General features: G+C 26.8%; 2 protein-coding genes across 6 annotated transcripts in view; one reads left to right on the top strand and one right to left on the bottom strand.

The window, feature by feature from the left end:
* The window catches only part of LOC111033811 (putative fatty acyl-CoA reductase CG5065), a 45,687-nt gene extending 43,468 nt beyond the window's left edge, over positions 1-2,219 (top strand). Inside the window, exons 7-8 of the mRNA XM_022314739.1 lie at positions 1,599-1,856; positions 1,962-2,219. Coding sequence (XP_022170431.1) covers positions 1,599-1,856; positions 1,962-2,034 — 331 coding nt within the window. The 3' untranslated portion in view covers positions 2,035-2,219. The remainder of the gene's footprint in view (positions 1-1,598; positions 1,857-1,961) is intronic.
* Positions 2,220-2,466: 247 nt separating this feature from the next.
* On the bottom strand, positions 2,467-19,409 carry LOC111033810 (glucose-6-phosphate exchanger SLC37A2). 5 transcript variants are annotated; one of them, XM_022314735.1, is made up of 15 exons: positions 19,295-19,409; positions 17,571-17,789; positions 13,477-13,646; positions 13,212-13,290; positions 12,749-12,884; positions 12,591-12,672; positions 12,287-12,507; positions 11,088-11,180; positions 7,209-7,295; positions 5,460-5,558; positions 5,303-5,393; positions 5,087-5,235; positions 4,821-5,022; positions 4,637-4,737; positions 2,467-3,006 (listed from the first exon to the last, which is right to left on the bottom strand). In XM_022314735.1, the coding sequence occupies exons 2-15, from the start codon at positions 17,669-17,671 to the stop codon at positions 2,962-2,964; spliced, it is 1,656 nt and encodes a 551-aa protein (XP_022170427.1). In that variant the 5' UTR covers positions 17,672-17,789; positions 19,295-19,409; the 3' UTR covers positions 2,467-2,961. The 5 variants fall into 5 exon arrangements, with proteins under 5 accessions (XP_022170427.1, XP_022170426.1, XP_022170428.1 ...); XM_022314734.1 differs by having other exon boundaries at positions 17,571-18,232; positions 19,295-19,408; XM_022314736.1 differs by lacking the exon at positions 7,209-7,295 and having other exon boundaries at positions 17,571-18,232; positions 19,295-19,408.
* Positions 19,410-25,758: the final 6,349 nt, after the last annotated feature.

The following is a 25,758-nucleotide window of genomic DNA, read 5'->3' as shown; positions in this document are numbered from 1 at the left end:
CCATTGTAACCTTAAAATCGGGTCACTGTCAAAAACCTTTATCTATATAGAATTACTGGCACTTAAAAGTATATTTTCTTTAAAAAGAGTCAGTTTAAAGTTAATAAATCAATACAAATAATGAAAAGTTTATCAAGACAAACTTTTTTAGATACATATACCTGGATTAAATTTGATTGTTAATGATATTTTAAGGTTTTTGTCACTCATCGAACAACGTTTTTCATTAAATAATATATCACCAGCGTGCAGCATCCAGCACTAATCAATAAACTTTCGACATGAGCATCTAAAATTAAAACGTTAAATAACAAATTCAAAGGAATATACATATTGTGTTTGGTTTCTGATAAACTGAAAAATAACAAGTTAGAAAGTTAACAAAATGGTAACTTTCTAACTAGTTAAGGCCCAGCTTTGAGTTACCACTGACCATGCCGATCATAATATTATATTATAATCTTATTACTATATTAGATATTTTAAGATATAAAATTATAATACCTAATTTGTAAAAATGAAGTTAAAGATTTGAAAACCGTTTCTAAATGTATACTGCTCATCGTATAATTTCACACACAACTCAGTTGAAATTATTATTAACATTCGTGAACTGTCGAAAAATAGTTTCAAAATAATGCATCCCCTGACACGGGCATAATCCTTCATATTAATACTGTAGGTATTATGTTTATTGCCACTCTATACCTATGTATTATTCTATTAGCACTAATGTAGTTATGTCATTAAACACATTGAATCAATGTTTATGCAGAAAGAATTGCCTATCCTAAACGCCTCAATAAATGCTATTCCATTGGGTTACTATTTATGTGATAAAATGTTGACCATTTTCAACATTTTTCTACCCAAATTCACTGTTAAGCTTTGACATTCATAACCAATATACAAGCCATCACATAAAAGCTATATTCACAACACAAATTGTACACTATTAAGCTTAAAGCCTTAAACCAGTGTTGGGAAAATAAACTATGATAAAAATTTAAAATAAAGATTAATTGGATTACATTTTAAACTTTAAAATGCATCCATATATTGAAATGAATACACATTTGTTGGATTTGCCAAAATCTATAAATATGGGTCAATAAAATATAATAATATTTTATAATATATAAAATTAGAGTTTAAAATGAATCAGTGACAGTGTTTGAATTTTTAATTGTGATTGGCTTCGAGGAGTATGAATAATTTCACTAACTAGTTTTTTCATTGTCAAATCGTATTAATTTTAATATAGTTTTAATACCTACTTGACGAATCCAATGATATTTATGAAAAATGTATCAATTTTAAAGTATACTTAGACTTTTATATGCTCTAATCATGTTTTAACCATAGCTTTTTTTGGCTAAAGCTGGCAATTAGTTATATACGAGTAAGCATTAAACCTAATACACCAATAATATATATAGATTACAGAAATGTGGTAAATTTCATCTCATTTTTTTATGCCAAAGATTTATAAATAAGCATTGAAATAAGTATTTTTCAGCATAAGAATGTAGGGTTGTCTCCGAGTGATGCTGACAATATTAAATGTGGTGTCTAATACAACGTGTGTTGTTTCACAGGATGTTGAAAATTTATAGACGTTTCAAAATGGCAGCACGAACCGGAGAATTTTTTGCACTTCACCAGTGGGATTTTATCAGCAAGAATATCCAGGAGCTCAACAAAGACATCTCGTTTGTCGACCGTCATACATTTCCCGTGGACATCACTCAAGTGGTGTGGGACACATATGTCAAGGACTATGTGTTTGGCATACGTAACTATGTACTCAAAGATCCACCATCGACCATCCCTCAAGCGTTGAGCAAACTCCAAAGGTATAATTGAAGAAAATGTTTTATGTTTTTACAATCACATAAAAACTAAACTCAGTCTGCTAAAAAAATATACTATTAAAATATCAAAATTTTGTTTCATTTCAGATTTTATTGGATGCATAGGATGGCACAATGCGCGTTTATCGGGATGGTAATACATGTCCTCAAATCGAAGTGATCAGAAACAAGATTTTATTTTTTGTATAATATTAACTACAAATATTACGTTATGTTACATGAATAGTATTAAGTAATCGAACATTTAATTTTTTTTTTAGTGTTACACAACAATTGATGTAATATTCTATAACTTTATGGTATGCATAGTATAATTTTTAGTAATAAAATTAATTTTATCGATCATATCATTACAATATGTAAAAAAAAGTTATACATATATATACACACACACATATATATATATACACCATATAATATATTAATAAAATACCTACTATTGATATAAGATAATAATTTTCAGGGCATCATTAAAAGACACCAATAATAATAATTAATAACCGCAGTCTTTTTGTTGGTTTTTTAAAAAATAAAAATAAAATATTTTCCATTTTTAAACACGGAATTACGTCAATAGAATTTTAAACAATCCAACGATATGTCATACAAAGCACAACTCTAAATAACTATAATGGTATCTAGATATCATACCAGTGAGCAGTATACATAATGTTACAAGATCACAGATCACAACGTATAGTATATAAAAAAGTTAAGTTGTATAGATGATATTGTCTTGTCATTCAATCGATTATGATAAATTTTTTTTAAAAAAAATAATGTTAATCATTGGGAGAAACAAAATATTAAACAAAGAAAAATACACTAGTGTAAAAAAAGAAAAAGTTATAATAATAATAAAATTGAAACTATTTTAAATCTCTAAGAGATAAAAATGGAACGAAGAACTTAATATTAATACAAATAAATATTACTTAGGAGCTAAAATATACATTACAACCATACAAAAAGTTAATTCTTGTGTATTTCTTTTTCTTTTAACCAATTGCATGATAGCAAGGACATTTTACAAACTAATATGTTTCATTCTTCATATAAGTCTTATCAGTTGTAGGGTATTTTGGAGCTAGCCAACATTCTGGAGTTCTCGCTTGACCAGTCGTGTAAGCAACTGGAAAATAATAATTTTTCAAATATTAGTTAAAACATTAGCATAAAATCAGAAATCAGAAAAAAATGATTTTATGGAAACTACTAAGCTTTGGCGAAACGAACCTAAAATAGCCCATAGCACCTGAAATTGAGCAACTACTAACCCACCCTACTACTTCGTATTACTATTACCATTTGCCTACTAAAATTATTATTAAATAATAAGACCATTTTCTTTTTGCCACTGTTACTATGCATGTTCACAAAATACTATACAGTGTTAAGGGGAACAAAATATTTGCATTTATATTATAGCCTATAGGATTATAATATTTTTTGATAAATGATCGTATAAGATGTATTTATGAAGTAAAAATATTCTCTTAATATTCTTTACCTTAAATATGCTTTTACTTTTATTAATAGTAATATGTATTATGATTTAAGTGAAAACTTAAATCTTAAACAATAGAACTAAAAGAATAAAAATTTCAAACCACTTTTTTATGTATTACAAATTCAAAAAAAACTGTAACACAATCAAAATAAACAATTAAAAATACTTGAACAAACATGTTTTCTAATAAATCAATCAAATGGATACAATTTAAGACAAAATAATAGCATATGTATAGTATACAGATAAGCTATATTTCTTCAAGTTTTATCATGTGGACATGCGATAGTATATCATGAAAAATTTAGTATATATGCAAAAGAAATGGTTATTTACAACAAAATACTGATGGTTTTACTTGCTGACTTCTATTCATGAGGTCGTGATACTTGGTTTGGATATTATAAAAGTTGCATTATTATTAATTACCAATATTACAATTATTATCAGAAGATGCACAAGATGCTCACCAAAAATATATGAAAAGGTATAGAACATCAAATACAAGAAAAAACATTATGTATAATTTATTGAATAATCTTTTAATTTCTTCTGATCTATTTATTTCAAGTTGTAGGCAGAAAACTCAAAATAATAAAAAAAAAGCTATAGCATAAATCTCAAAATTTGATCAACTTAAGAAGCATAAATGATTCTAAAACGAAAAGTTCTTTCAACTCTAAAATGGACGATTATTCTGCATCGGAATAAAATAATAAAAGATACAAAATGTAACACATACAAAAAATGAATTCTAAATGATATGTATTAAATAGTTATTTGTAATTAAAAGTTAAAAAATGTAATTTTGTTTTTGTATGTTAAATATAAACTATTAATAAAAATAAAAAAAGATTTTTTATTGTAATTCAATTTTTTTCAATTTGTACTAATTTTAGCCCACTGTGTGTATTGAAACGTAATAAAAAATTCGACACTCTATTTACTATTATATTATAAATATTCTATTATTTATTGTTAAAATAGTATAAATATTTTTAAAATATGTCATTATGTACAAAATATTATCTAACATCTAATTATGCATATTTATGCAAAGTAAAATTTCATATATTTGTTGTAGCAAGAAACGTTTAGAAACCTCGCCCAAATGAAATTGAATAGCCTTAGAAAAAATAGGTAATAACATAAAAATCTGGTCTCTACATTTATATGGATACTTTTTACAAAAATAACTATGCTAGCTGACTATGATCATAATGATCCTAACGTAATAATTAAATAAACTTACCAATATTGCAAGTACATTGGAACCCATAAGCATATAAAAAACACTAGTCCAACCAAAATGGTTGGATATATAAGCAGCTAGAAGAGGTCCAACAGCTGCCCCTAATTTTAAAGAAAAACAAATCAATAATTTGGTCACATGCCAATATAAAACACGAAATAGCTAAAAATATTTTTGAATATACCTATTGATCCAGTGCCATCAATAATAGATGTAACAGTAGATAATGCTTTGGAATTTCCTTTTAAAGAGCTATGGGTTCCTAATTCAGCGGATACCGCAGTAGTAATCAGGGCGTATGGTCCATTAACTAGACCACCAGCAACCACTAATAAGGCAATGTTCACAAATAAACTGACCGAAGACAACAAATTGTAGGCATATAGCTGAAAACAAAATGATTTTATCCTTCAAAATAGTAGGTCAAAATAAATTAGGGATTGCACTTACAGATGGAATGGCCAAAAACAACATAACTGCACATGTGCATGCACTTTTTCCAAACATATCACTGAATATTCCTGCAGCAATTCCACCAAAAATACCTCCAACATCGAACAAGGTTGATAAATCTGCACTTTGAGAAGGGCTATAGGTAGCTGTAAAAAAATTACAATTATAACACATTTCATTCATAGTATTAGATAAATACTAACGACTATTTACAAGAATACTTAATATAATTTGGTAACCAGTATAGGAAAGTGTAACTGACTAGTTTTGCAAAGAACAAACACATAGAGAATTCGATTACACCCTGAAATAATAAAATAACCATGATCATAAATGAATTTAAAGAATCAAAATTTCAATGAATACGTACAGGAATTTTGATGGCACCAATGAAACCAACCGCTTTTTTGGGTGAACCATTTAAATGGGAAAGAATTGGGCTACCTTCAGTTTTTTCTTTTACTTCATCCTAAAATAATTTTTAAAAAATAATATGAATTTAATTTTTATATGGTTTTCTAGTGTGAAACCAACACCTGTTAAAAGCTAGAATTAAATTGAAATACTAATGAGTTACAAATAATATATCGTTTTAAAATCTTAAGTTACTTTAAACTAATATTAATATTACAGTTTACTTATTTCCTGCATAATTTATACACAATAAATAATAGTAATAATAGTTACATACAATAACAAAATATAAAAATTAAAAGAATACATTTAAACATATTATAATTTTGGTATAACATAGGATGGGTACATGTAAAAAATAAATTATATATATTAAACATTAAATAGTATATTAATATTTTTGATACTATACAGGCATAATGAAAAATTGATATATTTACATTTTTCATAATAGTTACAATTATTTCCAATAACCAATACTTAATAATAAATGTTATGATTTTCATTGAGCAATTCTCGAGAAGGAAAACTGGAAACTGAGTTTTTACATAATAATTTCTTGTGCAATTGCATTACAAATGGTAAAAAAATCATAAGACAATTAAAATTAATTCAGTGATCCCAATAAGTGACACATTTATCAAGCAAAAACTGGCCACTGCCGTGAAAAAAAACACAAGTATAATTAAAGTGAAAAAAAACTATGTTTTTATATAATTAAATCACAATATTCAAATCTGTTTAAAAAATAATTAAAAAGTACAAAAAGTTCTGTCTGTTTGTTGCACCATTTATTCGATAACGCCATACATTTTTTTCAAAAACTATTATTGAAAAAGCTTTAATTGTTATTAAATTGTTATTATAGTTACCAATATATAAGACAAAATATTATTTTAACATTTTAGTGATTTAATATTATATTTAGTAAATCCCACCACAACAATATTGTACTGTGCAATATGTGCAAACATTTAACAAAAATCTCTTTAGATAAATGAATTTGCATAGTACAACTTACAAAAGTTTACAGGCGTCTTGGGTAATCTGAAAGCATTGGAAGTCTAGAAATGTGCAACAGGCACACTGTTTACATTATTGGACATCACTGGGCAGAAAACGAATAATATTTAAACATCAGTTTATCATAGAAAAGCATTGTTTACTTAAATCAAAATCTTTATAAGTGATATATTAATAATGATTTTAATTAGTAATATCTATTAAATAACAGAAATTATACTATTGTTGTTTGTTACCAGACTTAGTATATTATGTAGTTTCAAAAGAAACAATTTGAAATTTGAGTAAACAACCTCACATGAATTTTTAAAATTACATAAATTAAATAATATAAATTAAATTATAAGTTATAGTTTACAGAAACATAACGAGCAATTTATTAAGTAGTTATATTAAGAACGTTTTCCCAAAAAAACAGCATGATAATTACAATTTAATAACAAGCAATTATTATTATTGAAAATGATTAAGATTACGTATGTATCACAAATCAATTGCAGTAAAAGGAGGAAATTATGTTGGCAATCAAAATTGCAACTCATAAATTTGTGAAAACGTACTATTATAATACAAACATTAATGAGCTAGAACTATGTTTTAAAAAAAATGATACAAAATTTGTTTAAAAAATTAAATAAATAAATAAATTGAATAGTTATTAAAGCAAAGAATAGAACTTTACCTTGTTAGAAGGTAACAGTGACAACTCCTTAGATGATATATCGCCAAGAGGTATAGAGACCTCTTGTGGGGAAGTGCTGGGTTTTTTCTAATGAAAACAAGCATAACAAAAGCATCAGAATGTTATAAATATGTATTATTATTATATTATTTATGTTACTCAGATTCATGCTGTTAAGCAATAATGCAGAGTAAAAAAAGCTACAAACAAACATTGGCCAACATTTTTCGTATTAATTAATTAAATCCACGATTATGGCATATTGAATGTTTAAGCCACAATTAAATATTAATTACAAGTCACTTTGAAAATATTTTGAGCAAAGAATATTACATAAATATATGAAATATCTTAACAGTTATCTTAATAAAAGGTTAACATGAATATTTTACAAGACTATTGCCGTGTTGCATAAAAATTAATTAAATTTGATGGACCAATCATGGACCACTAAATCTTGTTTTGGGAATCATAAGCTCACCATTGATTCATTTAATGGTTAATGCAACTCGGCATAAGAATTATTAAACATACTGCTGTAAACATGTATTTATTAAGTTCATTATTATGACACACAAACATTTGTTAACAATGGTAATAATTAAACCACAAAACACCAAAGGCCAAATTGTAATGAGCAGTCCAAAACAAATAAAATAAACCATCATGAGAATTTGTATAGACGTACCATACTAAGTTTAATATACAATAAAATGAGCATTTTTATTAATAGCAATTTATTCAAAAGACAAGACGGTGCAATACACAATAACAACTAAGCACACATTTTATTAAAACACCATTAATGCCAACAGCATTTCATTTAATATGGGTGTAAATCATGTAAATCATTATTTACTAATTCAATTTCAATCATTATTGTCATTTATGCAAATTAAAAAATAATAAAATAACGAACTTAGTCAACAAATATTTTTATTTTTTCTCACGTAAAATTGATCAAAATCATTATTATGCACTTTTTGAAATAAATTTTAAAAAATTATCATTATTTTGAACAGCACTTATTATTAAGTACTAAGTGATTAACATTTATAATACATATTATATACTGGAACATATTTCGAGTTAATCAAAAAATTAAAAGAAATTAATCAAAATATGAGAATCATTTTATTAATAATTTTAATTGTAAAATTTTTCAAAGAAAAAATGTGCAATATGTTAAGTTATTTGATAAGAAGTATGGAAATGCTTGCCTTTTAATACTTAAAAAAAATGTATAGTATCAAGAATAATATATTTTCTTAAATATATTATCAGTCAGCTTGGCAGGCCAGTTTGAAAAACTTGACATGGAGAATCGTAAGTTGGGAAACTCTGATCTATTCAAAGATAAATTTAGTTAAAACCTTATAACCTATTTAAATGATGGCATAAAAAATAATTTAAAATGGGTATTGGCAGTATTTAATAATCTGAGTATAAAAACTCATAATAATTGTATTTATATTACATACATTTAATGGAGGAGTTGAAATTCATTATTTTGGATTATTAAATCTCATTTAAAAATATATATCAACTACTTTTACTGCATTAAATATTTTAAAACGGCAAAAACATAATAGAATATTGAGAATAAGTTTTGTATACTTATATGTATATTGATATTATAGCAATGTTCAAATATTGTAAAAATGTTATTAGAATCAAATTTGTCAGAAAATAAAATATCAACATACCACGCTCTTTGAAAATTATTTCAATGTGTGAATGTAATAAAAAATAAGAGGTCTGTAAAAAAATGTACAAAACAAATTTGAATTCTAAAGTGTCAAAAAAAATTAACAATGTAAAATCAATCATTACTCAAGATAACAAATGTTATTTGAATTATATATCTCATTAATTATATGAAAATGTGAGTTCAAATCTTAGAATGATATTCATAAGTTCATAACTATATAATAAATATAATGTAATTTAGTACACATTTTACCAATATCTGTCTACACATTGTTATGATACATCACTATATAATATAAATATTTACAAAAATCACGAAAAATATGAGAAGAATTATACATAAAGTTGGTTCTAATAAAAACAATAATTGTATTTAAACTTGGATTAAAATAGAATGTCATAATGCACAGCAAAAATATAAGTAAGTAAATTAATAAAAATTATTAATGACTCTAAAAATCTGACAACTTCAAACTCATTGTCTTCATACCAGTAAAAAAATGTAAAAATAAAATGTATAAATGCTTACTTGCCAAATTTAAAATAAAGTGTTAATAGCATGGATGTGCAGCAAAAAGCTAAGAAAAAAGGCTAAAAATACAACATAAACATTAATCACAATACCTTGCTTTTTCTTTGAAAAATGAGTTGATAGGTATCGACGACACGAACAAATTGGCGACAAACATTCAGATAATAAGTTAGTTAAAATAAAAATAAAAAGCCTCAGTATAATAAATATGAAATAAATAATTAACAATAGCAAATTATAATCAATTTCATAGTTAAATTGTACAAAACATTTCTTTAAAACCACAAATGAATTGTTATGATTACAGTAAAACATCATTAGTCCGGACTTAGTTTAATCCGGACAGCCGTTTACAATACATAAATTACGTTAGTTTATGCTGCAGATTAAAATAAACACGAAAACGAAGTATAAAAAGATGATGTAAAAAGAATGCGGTTGCCACTTGATGCATTTTACCCAATAAATTTTTTCTTGAATTTATAATTTACAATATTTAATTATTTTGTTTAATCCGGACTTTCATTATTTCGGACAACCTAGAGCCCCAATTAGTCCAAATTAATGAGGTTCTACTGTAACTAAAAAATATAAAATAAAGGTGATAAAGTTATTGATAATAATTATGTGTTAATAATGTCATTAGATAAACAATCATTTATGTTTTGAATCAAATAATTTTATAAATTAAAAAATATACTTTAAGAACTGTAAAAGTTTTTAATGGTTTTAATGGTTTTAATGACTTGTTTCATATCAGAAAAAAAAATAACATAACATGAATTTTAAGTATACCATTAATGTATAAAAACATATGTTAGCCCTTACACATTAATATATTTATTACTTGAATATTAAGTTTGAAAGTAACTCATGAACTAAAAGTAAAAAATTAAGTTTTAAAAAAAAAATAATATAACAACTAAAAAAATAACATTTAATTAAAATATATTTTAGTTTTCAATCTATATTAAAATTTGTTTAGTATAGGTATTCATTTAAGAATTATTCAAATTAATTATGGAATATAAATGTTTAATTCATAATATGTTATATATTCTTAATGGTAAATTTATGTTTCTTAAAACTGTGTACGTAACATAAATTAATTGTTTTACTCAAAAATTTAACTTAATATCATAGAAAATTTAAAAACATTTTAAGTTAAAAAAAATTCAATCTGCTATAGTTTAAAATTCATGTTATATACATTTATTTTATTTATTCACTGTCAGTAATCAGAAACTTAAATCAAATTTTAATATTACTCTATTAAATAACCAGAAATTAACTATTAAATAGTTTTTAAATATATAATTTGTTTCAACAACAGGTTTATTTTTCTTTTAATTTAAAAAGTATTAAAGAAATAACCTTTAATTCATTAAACAATATAAAAAAACAAACAATGTTAATAATTATTCGATATACTTAATGAAAATAATGAGAGTTAACAATGAATTCTTTTAAAGCAGTGTTAGGCAATCAATAAAATAGCTTTTATACACATTGTATAAAAGATTTATAAATGAATGCACCATGCATTTAAATGATGTGAAAAAAAAATTATAACAAAGGAAGGGACCTTATTTATATTCACAGCACAAACCCAAAATTAAAGCAATACACTAACATACCTCTTCTGAACTGCCCTTCAAAATTTCATTTTCTTCTGGTACGTTATAGTCACAATGAGGAGATTGTCTTCGTATTCCATTCCTCTCTAAGGCCTAACCATGTTGTAATAAGACAAAAACAAAGCCCACATAAAGCATTAAGAAATGACAGAATTATAAGAATTAAATTTTTAAAAAAAACAATGTTAAATATGGTTTTTATGTATTATAATTATTATCATAATGAACATTTTAATAAGAAACATATTGTGATTACGATAATATTTACATTACATAAGGGAATTGAGCCATTTTAAAATTAGTACCAATGCTATTGTTTTGACTTAATACTGTCTGTGTTATGTATTCACAAAATCAACATACTTAACTTAATTTATAAGTTATAAATACATACAAATAAAATTAGAATCTCTTACAATACATCTTGTGATGAAAAGTCATTAATAATTTTGAAATGCCTATGAATGCATAGATCACAAAAAGTATTAAGTCCACAATTTTCACACAGCATCATTATTTTAGAGTTAAGTATTAATGGGCAATAATTGTATTTTTTACTTAGAGAGTTAATAATATTATTTTAAACATAAATTTTACTTAAAAGATGTAATTTTTTTGTGTCTATATTTTACTATTATCGAGTTAAAAAATTATTACAACAATATCAATAAATAAATAGTAATAAAAACATTTTCAAGAGCTAACCAATTTTCACAATTAATTGTAATTTTAAAAAGCATAAGAACATTTTACACTCTAATGAGGTTTAAATAATTGTCTTTTAGTTATCAACACAAAAAACAAATATAAACAGAGATGTTTACGTTTTTACATCTCAAACATAAGCACAACAAAATTACTTAAGCCTAAGCTAACACATTTCTTAATAACCAAATTACAATAAAAATATTATATTATATTACTACTTTAGTAAGTTATATTTAATTTAATAAATATTAATATACTTTTATATACATTTTACAGGGACAATTGTTGTAGTTTAAGTCAAGTAATATTACCGTAAAAAATACATTTAAAACTCGTTGATACAGAATTTTCAATAGATTTCATGTCTTTAAATTAAGTCAATGTTATAATATTATAAAAATTGTATTGAGTATCTAGATTATAAGGATAATTATAACATAGTAAATATTGTATAAATGAACTAACTGGAAACTATAAAACAAACATCTTACCTTGCGACCATTTTGGACTTTTTCATTCAAGTGAGAATCACTAGTTATATCAGACGGATGGATCACAAGAAACAAATAATTTAGAATTCCAGAAGTAATTATAAATATTCCAGGAACAATAAATGATAATCCCCAATTGGATTCAACATACAAACTGGCAAGTAAAGTACCAATGATGTTTCCAATTGATGTGTGTGAGTTCCAAATACCAAATATAAACCCTAAAATATCACAGACAAATAAATAATAATTAATTTAACAACAATAACAAGTTATAATGATTGGTGCTTATTTTTATGTTAACCTCGGTTTCCTTTGCCAAACCAATTACTCATTGCAGTTACAACACCTGGCCATCCAGTAGTTTGACAAATACCACCAAATATCTAAATTTTTAACATATAATATATTATAACATAAATATTTGAATCTAATAAAACTACAATAATTTCAGTAAGTTACCTGAACTCCAATAAAATACCACATGGAATGTATATTGTAATAATGAGCTAATCCAAACATTGAGCAAGCTGTACCAGATAAAAGCATTCCAATTGTTAGGAAAATTCGTATGTTGACACGTTCCGCAATTATACCACTAAAATAAAATCATTATTGTAAATAGATATATCCAATGTACATAGTACAGCATTATATAACTATTATAATATTATTTCACAATTAAGTGTAATGAAACTAATAAAATAAGAGATCATCTATATCAAATAGATATATTTAATTATAAGTTATTAATTTTTTAAAACAAATAACAGATAATGATAATAACAGAAAAATTTCTTCCATATTTAGTTAACACTTTAAAACTTGGTTACTTTAATTATAGCCAATGTTTACACTAATTACAATATTAATTTCATTGTAAACACTAATATATGTTACATTAATACTAATATTTCATATTTACCTAAAAAACATTGCTATCGCGTAGGCAAAAAGGAATGCCGAATCCAATGTTCCAAACAAAGCACTGTGGTTTTCAGCATCTGTAAATATTTAAATGAGTGAAGGAAAAAACAATAGCAATATAAATAAATATACATATATTTTTAAGATGGGTTTATAATAATATATTTATATTCATTTATACTGAACATAATTTTAAGTACGAGAATTGAGAACTAACATTTGAATAAGGTATCATCAATTAAGCTAACTATCATATAACTTACTAAATGGTGCCCAGTTACACCAATCAGGATCTGTGTTGTTTATAGGAGCAGGGGTAGTAACTTCAGAACAGTTTTGATACAACACAATTTTAACAACACTAATGGGTTTTCGAGATGCATGATAAGCTGCATATGTGATGAATGTCAAAACGAGAACACTATATTTGTACCTAAAACCAAATAAACAGATTAAATAGTTAGTTCATAGATACATAAATTATGCATATTTTATATAAAATATATATTAATAAATTATAAAAAATAGTATTCAAATATTAATTAGATAACTACATATAATCAGAACTATAAAACATAATACAGTAGAGCCTCGATAGTCTGCACCCTCGATAATCCAGTGAACGCGGTAATTCGGACGGCAAAATTCCATTTGTTGAAAATTAAAAGTACTGTTCAGAAAAAAATTACCAATTACTATACTTAAGTTCTACATACATATTATTATAAACATTTTTTTTTTGTAATTCATTAGTTTAGTTTTAATTTAATTTAATTATTATTCTTGTAATTTAAAATGCAATAAATATAAAGATGGTGAAATTAAAGTTAAATCTTAGTCATTTGAGTAAGTAATTTTGAAAAACCTCTGATAATCCGGAAAATCGATAATCCGGACGATGCTCGGTCTGAATTTGTCCGGACTATCGAGGCTCTACTGTGTGAAAATTATTTCAACACAACTATAATATTATGAGCACCAATATGTCGTTTTGATTTTTGATTTTTTACTCGAAAAACATAGGACAAATTCAAATCGTACACCTAAATATTCATATTATTATAAGTTGGAGTACTTATATTTTATACTTTACAAATGTCTAAAAAATAATAGAGTCTATTCAAATTATTTAATCTACTTAACATTGCAATACATAGCTCAATACATTTGTGGATTATCACTTATTACCTTATAATAAACTAACAATATTAAAGCCACAGATACATTATTGTTGTTAAGTGTTACTGCTAATTTTAGGAAATACCATTAACACTCTGTATCTTGATTTGCAAATTATTTATAATTTTAACCAAGGTACTTAATTATCTGGGTAGGTAAATAATAAGTAGAAATTATATAAAATGTTTTAAGAACTATCGTTAAGAAGTATACATACTAAGAATTAAAGATTTGTACCTATTTAAATTTGAAAAATACTGCTAGAATACAAATGATACAAGTTGAAACTAAACTCTGTTTAAGTTAAGGTAGCTAAGTATTTTATATTATTGACAGAAGCACTTTAATCATCCATCATGAAAACAAATTATTATGATTACAAAATACCTATACAAATATTTAAATACATAACAGTACAAAAATAATCCTTTGATATTATTTTTGAACACAGAATTAAATAAATTAATCAACACATTATTTAATAGCATCAGGATACATTTTAGTAATTTCATATGGTGTACTAGGTACAAAACAAAAAAAAACACAATTACCTATTTTAATTATTTATTTGATCAATGTAAATGTTTTATGCGGTTTTATGTATAATAATCCACAAAGAAAAACTTTTTACTACGAATTACATTTTGTTCAATAATGGTGTTTAATACCTACTTTTCAGTACTTTATCTTAACCTTAAACAGAATCTTAAATTAATATTATCGCAATAATATCTACACTGATTTATAATTGTTTTTGGACTGAATTCTTCTTAATACCATTTTGGGTTTTAAAATAATAGCAATAAGTATTAATTTTATTATCATATATTTATATGATATAAATTAATTAAAATGTTAAATACTGTAAATCTCTAGAATTTGATCTAAACAAACTAACTTATTACCCAAACGATATTCTTGTTTTCATATTACACAAACATTCCTCAATATCCTATCAAAACAATTGATATAAAATTAAAATAGGTTAGAAATTAATGAAGTTAATTACTTGAATAATATGTAATACAAATGTCAAGTTAACATAATATTACCTAATTAAAATTCAGGAAATTTTTGTTGGAATTTTATCAATTTAATGATATAGATTTATACAAGGGTTATGTCTAGGTATTCATAAAATCTTACTTAACTTTATATACCTAACCTGCCAACTATTATATAATTAACACAAAACATTTTGTGTGACAGAACATTTATGTAATCAAAAGCAAAGTTTTTAATAATAATAATAATTAATATAATATTTAAAAAAAAACTAGCCATTTATTTTTTATGTAGGTAAATTATGTTATTGAATGTATACAGTCGGTGTGATACTTGTACATGTCACAATCTTTATCTTTGTCCTTTGACTTAGGTACTCCAAATGTATGACCTATATTTATATTAAAAAGTGAAGTTCAATGAAAAAAAGTATCTATGATGGAGATTTTTAAAATTTAATACATATTCATTAAAGCATTAGCTTAAAAACTAATAGGAACTTAGGACCTACCAATGTATTATGTATTGAATTACTGATTATCTCTTCAACGAATTATTGCATATATAATCAACAAAATATGGTTTAATAGGTATATAAGGTTTAATTTACTGAACTAATGGTTAACATTTGCCTCATTAGGAAAAAATATTTTATTAACATATTTTAGGTATATAACTTGTAAACGGCTAAATATATTTTTAAACTTTTGTAATTATTTGACTAACTGTGAACATATAATGTTTACCTATATAAATCATAAAACAAATTTTAATAAGTTCATTAGGTAAAATGGTTTTGGTTATGATTTATGAGTAATAGCTAGGTAGGTAAAATAAAAACATTTACTATGTTAAGTAGTGCCAGGTTATTCCAGTAGAATTAATGATCTACATAGTTTGATACAAACTTATCGACTGTTGGGACTTATAAAAAATTATTTTTTTATTTTTTCTTAATAAATACTCAAACCTTATCTAAGTACCTAGGTATAACAAATAATAGAGATACTTCAATATAATTAATAAAAGTTAACCTACACAATTCAAACACAATTTTGTTGTTTTTAAGTCTGCAGATTATTAAAAAATAAAATAGGTAACTCTAAGGGCCGATTTCACCAACACAGTTAATCACGGCTAACGCTTAATCGGCTGATAACAGATATTTAACCGGCCAAATTCGGCCGATTAACTCCGCGGTTAACTTTAATCGTGATTAACTGTGTTGGTGAAATCGGCCCTAAATGCTTAAACTATTTTTCTAAAACAAAAAAAAGTGCTAATAGGTAAGTATTAAAAAATAATATTATATAATATTATTTTTAATAAATGAGATATAGATAGGCACTTACTTAGGAATAGATGAAACATAATTTGTTTTAAGTACAAAAATATGCCTCAGACAAAACAGTAATAAACATTTACATGTGACATAGGTAATCAGATTTCAGTAAATATAATATTTTAATTTGATATATGACCACTTTATATTGGTTAAATTGAGCTCTGATTTTAAAAACTTTAATTTTAGGAAGCTGTAATAGATAATTGTTTAAATAAACACAATTTTTTGAGTATTTTTAAATGTGATTTGCTGCTATGATTTAAAATTAATTTAAAATCAGTCCAATGTAATGTCACCTACAGAAATTGTCTTTTTTCAAATAAAATAAAAAGTTATCAAAATCACAATTTTCAACAAGGCATGACTATTTTCTAGGTAGTAGTTTTTTAATTGTTGAAATGGTTTGATTTTTTCTTAACCAACGGCATGTTATATGGTAGTGAAGTCTTACAACCTAGCTATAATGTCTAGCAATAGCTGAAATTTTGTGCAGGTGAAATAGGTAGGAACAAACAAATCATAAGTATTTTGTAAGATTTAAGGAACTGATCTTTAACCTGAATTGTTCCATAAGAATTTTCCAATCAATAATAAAAAAAGCTTCCCAAAATCATTAGTTCACTACAAGAAGAGTCTAACATTGACCTAAAGAGCCTAGCTTGAGGAGAGTCAACTTCAAAAATATAATAGGCTTATTAGTTTTTAAAATATCTTGGTTAATATCTTAAGACTGGTCATGAACACTGGTAGAACGCAGTCATAAACATTTACTTGTCACTAACAACTATCGGGGATGTCTGTATATAAGGATACTTTTGGTATACTCACAAATTTTCACGGTCGACGATCCGGGTGAGACGGGGACACTTGTCGGAAATCTTTTGCAGAATCTGTACGCCATATGGGACGGAGTTGGTTGGCGACGACATGACGGCGGACGGATGATTCGTCGTGTTGATGATGCGCGTGCGATGTTTCAATGTGCCCGAGTGGAGGCGCGTAAAGTTGAAGGCTTTTCGGCTCTAATGAGAAACGTTCGGATGCCGACTACAATAAACGGAAAACATTGTTGTAGGAACTAAATTGAGCGGACGACGAGGACGTGGACGGCGGTAGCATGTCGAAAAATGAGTTTATTTTTGTTATAACAAATAACCTATTAGTTTCTAACTACAAGATGTCGGCGTCGGTGAGCAGGCAGAAGAATAGACTTGAGCTCGATTGTGATGGAATGGTGGGGGGAAAGAAAGGGAGGAGCGCGAAAAACGAAAATTTTAAAACGAAAAAAAAAAAAAAAAAACGAAACGGAGCCGAACCGGTCGACGACTGTTTATTGTATCATACTATCATCGCCGCCGTGTGAGAACCACGAGTTATCATCGGCGGTCTTATCAGTAGTCAGCGACGATTGTGGCAACGGCAGTTGTACCGGCCGCGGTGTAGAAGTGGTTGTGGCGGCGGCGGCGTGTGGTAATAGTGGTGGCCGTCGACTGCACGCGCGATCAGGCGGAAGGCCGAAAAAATAAATCAAAAAATAAAAACCTTTTGGCGCCGCGCTCGCTAATGTCAAATGATAATAATATAATTAAATACTATTAGCGTCTATTGTATAAACATATCATGTACAGGCAGGTGGGACAGATATTAAAATGTAAAATTAATTAAACAATATTAAATAGGTATGCGCCAAGATCGCGGCGGCAGCGGCGAATCATAATAATCCAACCGCTGTGCGCCGTGCGAGTTACGCGCGATATAATCTAAATCATGATATATTTATATAATAATAATTATTATTAAATGCGTCCGTGTAAAAATTAATACGATATATAAGGTAGGTACAACGTACAAAAAAACAAATAATATACGTGTATATTATTACGATATATGCGTAAGTATTTTGGTAACGGCGAATGTGTTGTAAGTAGACGACTATAATATTATATTATAAGTATTATGTAGCTATTCTAGCAGTTGCCCGTTGTATAATATATTAGCATAAATTTGGAAAGAATAATGTTTGTTTATCTTAAAAATAATAGGTAGGTATGGAAATAATTATTATATTATATAGGTACTATTCGGACGATAGCGAACGACTCGAAGACGTGTAGCTAGGTACCTACGTATTACGCGTCGAGAATATTATAATATGATGGCAATATAAGTATGAATGATAATATAATATAAAATAATATTTTAATAATGCAGATTATGCCACTAAAAATTAAATATAAATTTTAATCGTCGATAATAAAATATATTGTAATATATAACGCGTAATAAAAAAACTGCGCGGCTACCTAATATTGATCAATTATCAGTCATAATTAAATAAAAACAATATTGTGCGTTATACTTTTTAGGCGAGTGCGTTGTAAAAGGCTATATATTAAAATATTTTCGATTTCGCGGCGGCCAACTGCAAAAGTAGGGAATTGAAGAAAAAAACCGACGGCAACAACAATAATAATAGGTAATTATAATAAAATAATAAATAAAATAATAAAATAATAATAATAATAAAATAATAAATAAATTAATGTTATTACGATTTATGCGGCGGCGGCTGCTGCGGCGGCGGCGGCGGCTGCTGCTGCTGCTGCTGCTGCTGCTGCAACTGTTGTCGGATCGACGGCACGGCCGCGGTGAACGAGCGCCAATTGGAAAATGATACGGAACGCGTGTCGCTTCTTTTTAATTTCTTATTTTTCCCTCTTATAGCGCGCTGGTTCCCCCCGCGCGACCGCCCACCGCCGCGCGATCGCGTTCAAATCGCGCGCGCACCGACGCCGCTGCGGGCGCGCGCGATCCGCTCGAACAGTCACACTTTAACGCTGGCGGCAGAGTAAAACACGTACAGGGTGATCGTTTTGTTTGTTTGACTCTGTTTGATCGTCAGCCTTTTTTTTATGATGAAATTTAATAAATATTGGACATCTATCACCCATAGGCCATAGTGCGCACCTATTCAGCCAGACTTCAAAAAAATATAATAAAATTTAAAAAAATAAGTAAGACGTAATGTGTTACATCGTCAAACCAAAATTATTACAATAATCAATCTTATCGGTTGACTTATGTATACAAGTAAATAGGTTCTGCGCCGATGTTATTTAAATACTATTATATTCATCGCGTTAGGTCAGACTTTTAATAATTTTTTCCCATTTCACATCATTTCTGACTCACCGAGCTTCTTTTATAGTCTTAATACTCCAGTTCCCACTCGATAACGCCGTGTTATATATATTTATTATATTATATTTTATGTCTCTATTTCATTGAAAATGTTAGTACCTACGCTTATAAAATATAACATCACCGCTATACGAAGCTGCATAAGATTGTCAGTTCAATGTTACCGTGGATGTGAATGCAAATACATATTGGTGCGTACTTATATAGAATATTATCAAACGAATTTCAGCAGATCGCCACGGATGACCGCCGACGGGACGAGGAGTGAGCACCCTGTATATCGGTATGTACAACTATATTATATACCTATGGGCCGCGTATATGTATAATTTAAAAGTACACACGTGCATAATATTATATTATACAGGGTGATTATTTTAAAGTAATCACTCATTAACTCTTAAAGTATATATAAATATTGACATGGTAGTGTAGTAGATATAATATATTATAATATATTGCTGACATTTTTAAAAAAAAGTTACATTTTTAGCTTTAATATTTTTAATGACAACATCAATTTATTATTGGAGCGAAATATTTCTCTGAGAATTTCGATGTATAAAATCAAATTTCAAGTGAGTAGTTAATTAGAACTATAAGTTTGAAGTGCAGACTAGTGGAATGGTGGGACAAAGATGTACCTTACCAGTATGTTGGTTTACCAAGTACTCGGCTCATTTAAATTTATAAATTATAACGAATAACCGCACTGCTTCGAAATTCAATTTTTATCAAAACTCTCCAAAAAAAAATATTCTACTTCAGTATGAGAAATTAAAATGTACCGATATGTTGTTATTCAAAAATTAAAAACTCAAACAATTGTAAATAATATCACTTTTTTCAAAAATATTATTTTGTACAGTATTTTATTTTAATGACTTCAAATGAAGTAATAAAATTATTTTCATAAACGTCAATTCATTACAAGAATATGAATTTTAGGTACTGTTAAAAGAATCACCCAGTAGAATAGTATATATACAGGATGATGAACACGCGCGGCCGCGGTAGCGTCGTTGAAGCTCTAGTACCTATACAGCACGTATTATGGGGGCGATAGCGACGATGAATGATGTACAATACATAATGGGTATATTGTATAGGTACCTACATAAATTCATAATACACACATTATATAATATGTATAAATATAATATAATATAGACATGTAGCCGTTGCACCTATTAGTTATTGAGTTTGAGTATTGACTACTTAGTAGGTGTAATATTACAATATAATAATAAATTGAATCAAATTATGTCTATAGATAAATTAAATACGAATACCTGAATACTTAATATAATTAACGTTTATATTATTTGACCAAGTATTATCTAATATAACTCGTACAGTACATATTATATTTATATTTTACATTTCGTACTATTATATTTTATTAACTGCATTTCAGAATCTCATACAATCATGATTATAGTATCACACTTTTCACACCTTAATTAAAAGTACCTGCCATATCATTGTAAATCTTTGCATCATAATTCATAATAATATACTGATCATGTCGAAGCACATAAAAATATAATAAGGCACTACATTACTACAACCGTGTTTTACTTGAAATATTAATGTTTTTAATAAGTAGGTACTATATACACGTAATTTTTATCTATGGTTTTTTTTTTCAAATATTTAAATATATTTTTTTTATTATACCATTTAAATAAGTAGAAATCCTTCGTATTATTTTTCTTCTTATCTTATTTTGTTTCTCATATATTATTATATAATATTATGATATATTCAGTATCTATTCTACCATATTTATATGCATAGATTATTATTAATATTATATTACTCTTCATAAGTGTGTACCAGAGTACCTACCTGACAAGTAATTTAAAAAAAAGATTTAAATTAATTTTGTTAAAATAAATAATAATAATCTAAGTGTGTAACACGCGTCTTTTTTATGTATCGTGTGTGCTGTACTTAGAACAATGTTAATTATATTATAGATTGATAAATCGCATCACTATATAATGTCAACTTATCTCATGATCGTGCTTTATCATTTTATTTTTGTGACAGGCGTTTGAGTAGAGAATTGTATACATATACTTATAAGCTAAATTATGAAATACCCATTCAATGAGATTATTATAATAGGTTTTCTGGTGTTCTATATAAAATCCTTATGACACATGTGGATACATAACACGAGAAAACGAGACTACGAGAGCTATATCGTACGCACTGAATAACCTCGAATCCAAGAAATACTGTTAACTCATAAACAATGTACCAATCGGTTCAATTGTTATGTTAATCATTTATATTATTCTTAAAATGGGACAAGTGATCAAGAACAATGGTCAAATACAATCATTTAAAAAGTGTTCTTACTAGCTGAGTGGGTGGACCACCGGGTTGGGTGCTTATGTAAGTATAGTCTTATTTAATAAATCTTTGGGTCTGAATAACAATTTTTACCAGGTATTGGTTTATTAAAAAAAGTCAAGATTCATAAAAAATGAATGCTTCATATTTATTTGCTCTTTTTGCTACATTTTTCATGTTTTCCTTAAAAGCAATACTGGGAAATACAAAAAATATTCTCGTTTCGACTGCAATTTGTGCTCTATTTCTAATCAATCAATGAGTCTTTTTAGTTTTACTGTACCAAAAAAAAAATAATATTGATAATATCACATAATTCTCAACTAATATATTAATTATACCTTTCTCTGCTGCACATATACAATAAATAAATAAAATACACAGAATATAAAATTCGTAATGCAACTTGACAAGCATACGTATACATAACATTTATATTTCAGCCTTGATTACCGTTCATGGGGATCCAATTAATCCAAACACCAATATTTATTTATTTAATTTATTTAGGTTCATGTTATTTTTATAGTTATTACAACTGTGGACTTAAATCTATTTGATTGATGGTTTGTAAAAAGTATATATATATATATATATATGTGTGTGTGTGTGTGTAAAAAATTATAAGTTGATAATACAAATAATAGTTACAAAACAATACAAAAATACAAAACTGTATAACTATAAGATTATACATGTATATATATTAAATACTATGTACTAAATAAGATCAGGATCTTCAAACAATTCCAGGACATGCCGTGAGCGCACACCTATGATGGTTATTCTGTTATTTATATTGTGTTTGTAGTAGGAATATATTATAAGCAATGTGTCAGGAACAATATGCAGCCGCTGCGGCTTATTATTTTGCATAATCATTATCGCCGTCAACATATATAATATTTCAAACTCAAACGTCGACCACCTCGACGGTCAGCAGCCCTCGTTTCCCTCCGCACCCCCTCATATTCTCAACAAACTGTTATACCTCCTCGGTCCTAGTCTGTTCGACATCCACCGCCATCGTTCTGTCTATCATATTATATACATATATATACACCTATTACCAACACCGTATTCGCACACACATTATTATCGAATATTAATTATTATCGCGCACCATAATATGCAATACACACACACACTGTGTATTACACGGACTTTATGTTTTCCTAAATACACAACGACGTCCACTATAATATAATACATCATAGTGACCATATACATACGGAGTGCAGATATATACGTGACGCACGGTATAGGAGGGCAGGGGCGTAGGTCAGTGTAGGTATAGACATAGTACAATATTCGGCGTCGAAACACATCGTAAAGTCAAAATTCAGTTCAACGTTAACAAATAATATTACCTACCGCATAATTGTATTATGTTATAGTAGTGCGATAAACCTACGCATTTTTAATTTAAAAACGGTCGTCTATCGTGGGCTGGGTAAATTATATAAGTAAAGCTGCTGTTTTTTAATTAACAATAAACAATATCCCCTTGGTGGCCCATACCCCACGACCTGGTTTCTTCAATTAAATTCTACTCTCAAAAAAACAATAACAATATTTACAATACCATGGTTAGTCGAATTTTTACGTTAAGCTGAATAACTTCAATGAGAAAAAAATACTACAAGAATTTCGTTGCACTTGATACATACATGGACCATTATTTTCCCCTAAGTACAACGATTTCTATGGACTCTGTCTCATTTCAACAAAAAATTCATACGCAAATTATTGTAGTGTTACCGATGTCCAAAAGTTAATTTATCGTCATAGTTTTTAGTATAGTTTCCGGTATTGTTTTGAGTATTGAGAAATGGATTATTCGATCATCAAGACACGTATTTTAACAAAAATAAATAAATGGAAGAAAAATCAAAATTACTATTTATGGTCTATACTCTGTATATATAAATTATATTATGCAACTGAGAACCTACTAGAAGTTTATAAATAATATATAACTAACTTAAACTATCTTAAGACATAGAGATTGAAATAGTTGAATAGCCAATCCACAGATTTGGCCAGAATCGTTCATCATAGAATTATTCTATTTTAAGATTACAGTGACTATAAAAATATTTGTATACTTAATTGTATATTTTTTCCATTCATATTTTATAATAATCAATACTTGTGTAAAATTAGATTTATTACTGTATATTAATTAATATAAGTACAGTACAAAATGTAACTCAATGTTATTCCTAATATTCTATATTTCTATTAATTGTTCAGAAAATCTTTAGATCCTGGCTCTCCGAGAAAAAATTTGTTGTGGCAGTCGGTAAAAAAGATTGATTACTACTGCTAAAGTCCATTACCGTCACCTAGATTCTCAGTGTAGTCACTAGTCACTTCTTAATGACTAAGTATACGAGATAGCAGGATAGAAGTTATACTCAAATGACGCACAGTTGAGATACTTACTATGCAGCAGAAGCATTTTAATATTTAAAAAGATGAATACAGCTTAGCTGTACAGTAAGTGTCTTGACTCTAGATGGGTCATCCTGTTAAATTTTAATTCAATGATAATATAAAATACTTGCATACAAAAAACAATTCTGAGCAAAGGCCGCCTGTCAGCCTATTTCACTTATAACTTTTTAAGTTCTAAGTATATTTTATGATATTATCGTTAGAAAAGTAATTTATTTTATTATTAAATATTAGTTATATACAGTAAGTTGAATTAATTGTTTACGAAAAAATTACATTTGAAAACTTCTTTTTGTGTATTCAATATGATAGTATACTTTAAAAGTTTCAAGTACCCACGAATAACATTTTTAAATTACAACTAAATAACTAAATAACAGTTCGTTTAAATATAAAGTGTTGTCTTAATTTTAACTTAAAATATCTTTAAAAAACTGTATATATTTTTATATTTTTTGGCTATACTTATTATAAACTACTTATAAGAAACATTGTTTAAAATTATCAATCTCATCTAAAAAAAATTAACACATGATAAATTTTTAACTACAAAATAGTTTGCAATTTTTCGAGATTTGCATGAATCTTGTCAGAATCTGAACTTCAAATGCTTATAAAAAGCCTTACGTAGCATTAATATTTTTTAACCACTAATATAAACTTATGAGGAACCTTGTATTAAATTGTCAAGCTTTTTGATACTATGAAAAATATTTTATCAACATTTAAAGAAAAAATACTAAAAATTAAAAACTGAAAATGTCTATAAATAGCATAAGCAAGTTGAAATATTTTGAAAATTGTATCATGACGCACAGAAAATGATAAAAAAAATATTTGATGAAAATGTCCAATATCTAGGGACTACGGTTATTCATTTTTGAATTACAACAATATAAGAAATTCGTTCGATGAGAGATCAGATATTCACGGGTTATGTCTTATGTCAAAAAAATTTGAATTTCAAACACTCATAGAAAATTACAGTCAA

This window comes from Myzus persicae, unplaced genomic scaffold (assembly GCF_001856785.1).
Source record: "Myzus persicae strain clone G006 unplaced genomic scaffold, MPER_G0061.0, whole genome shotgun sequence".
Lineage (NCBI taxonomy): Eukaryota > Metazoa > Arthropoda > Insecta > Hemiptera > Aphididae > Myzus > Myzus persicae.
This window is presented reverse-complemented; position numbering and strand designations above follow the sequence as displayed.

What these genes read in the sequence shown, in the direction of transcription:
- LOC111033810 (XM_022314735.1), bottom strand. Translation starts at nt 17,671, where the DNA reads ATGTCGTCGCCAACCAACTCCGTCCCATATGGCGTACAGATTCTGCAA. An exon ending in AAATTATATTAAGTATTCTT is followed by an intron (nt 5,236 to 5,302) that starts GTAAATAGTCGT and finishes ATTTTTTTACAG; the next exon opens with CTACCTATAGCCCTTCTCAA. An exon ending in TGTTTTTGGCCATTCCATCT is followed by an intron (nt 5,023 to 5,086) that starts GTAAGTGCAATC and finishes TTTTGTTTTCAG; the next exon opens with CTATATGCCTACAATTTGTT.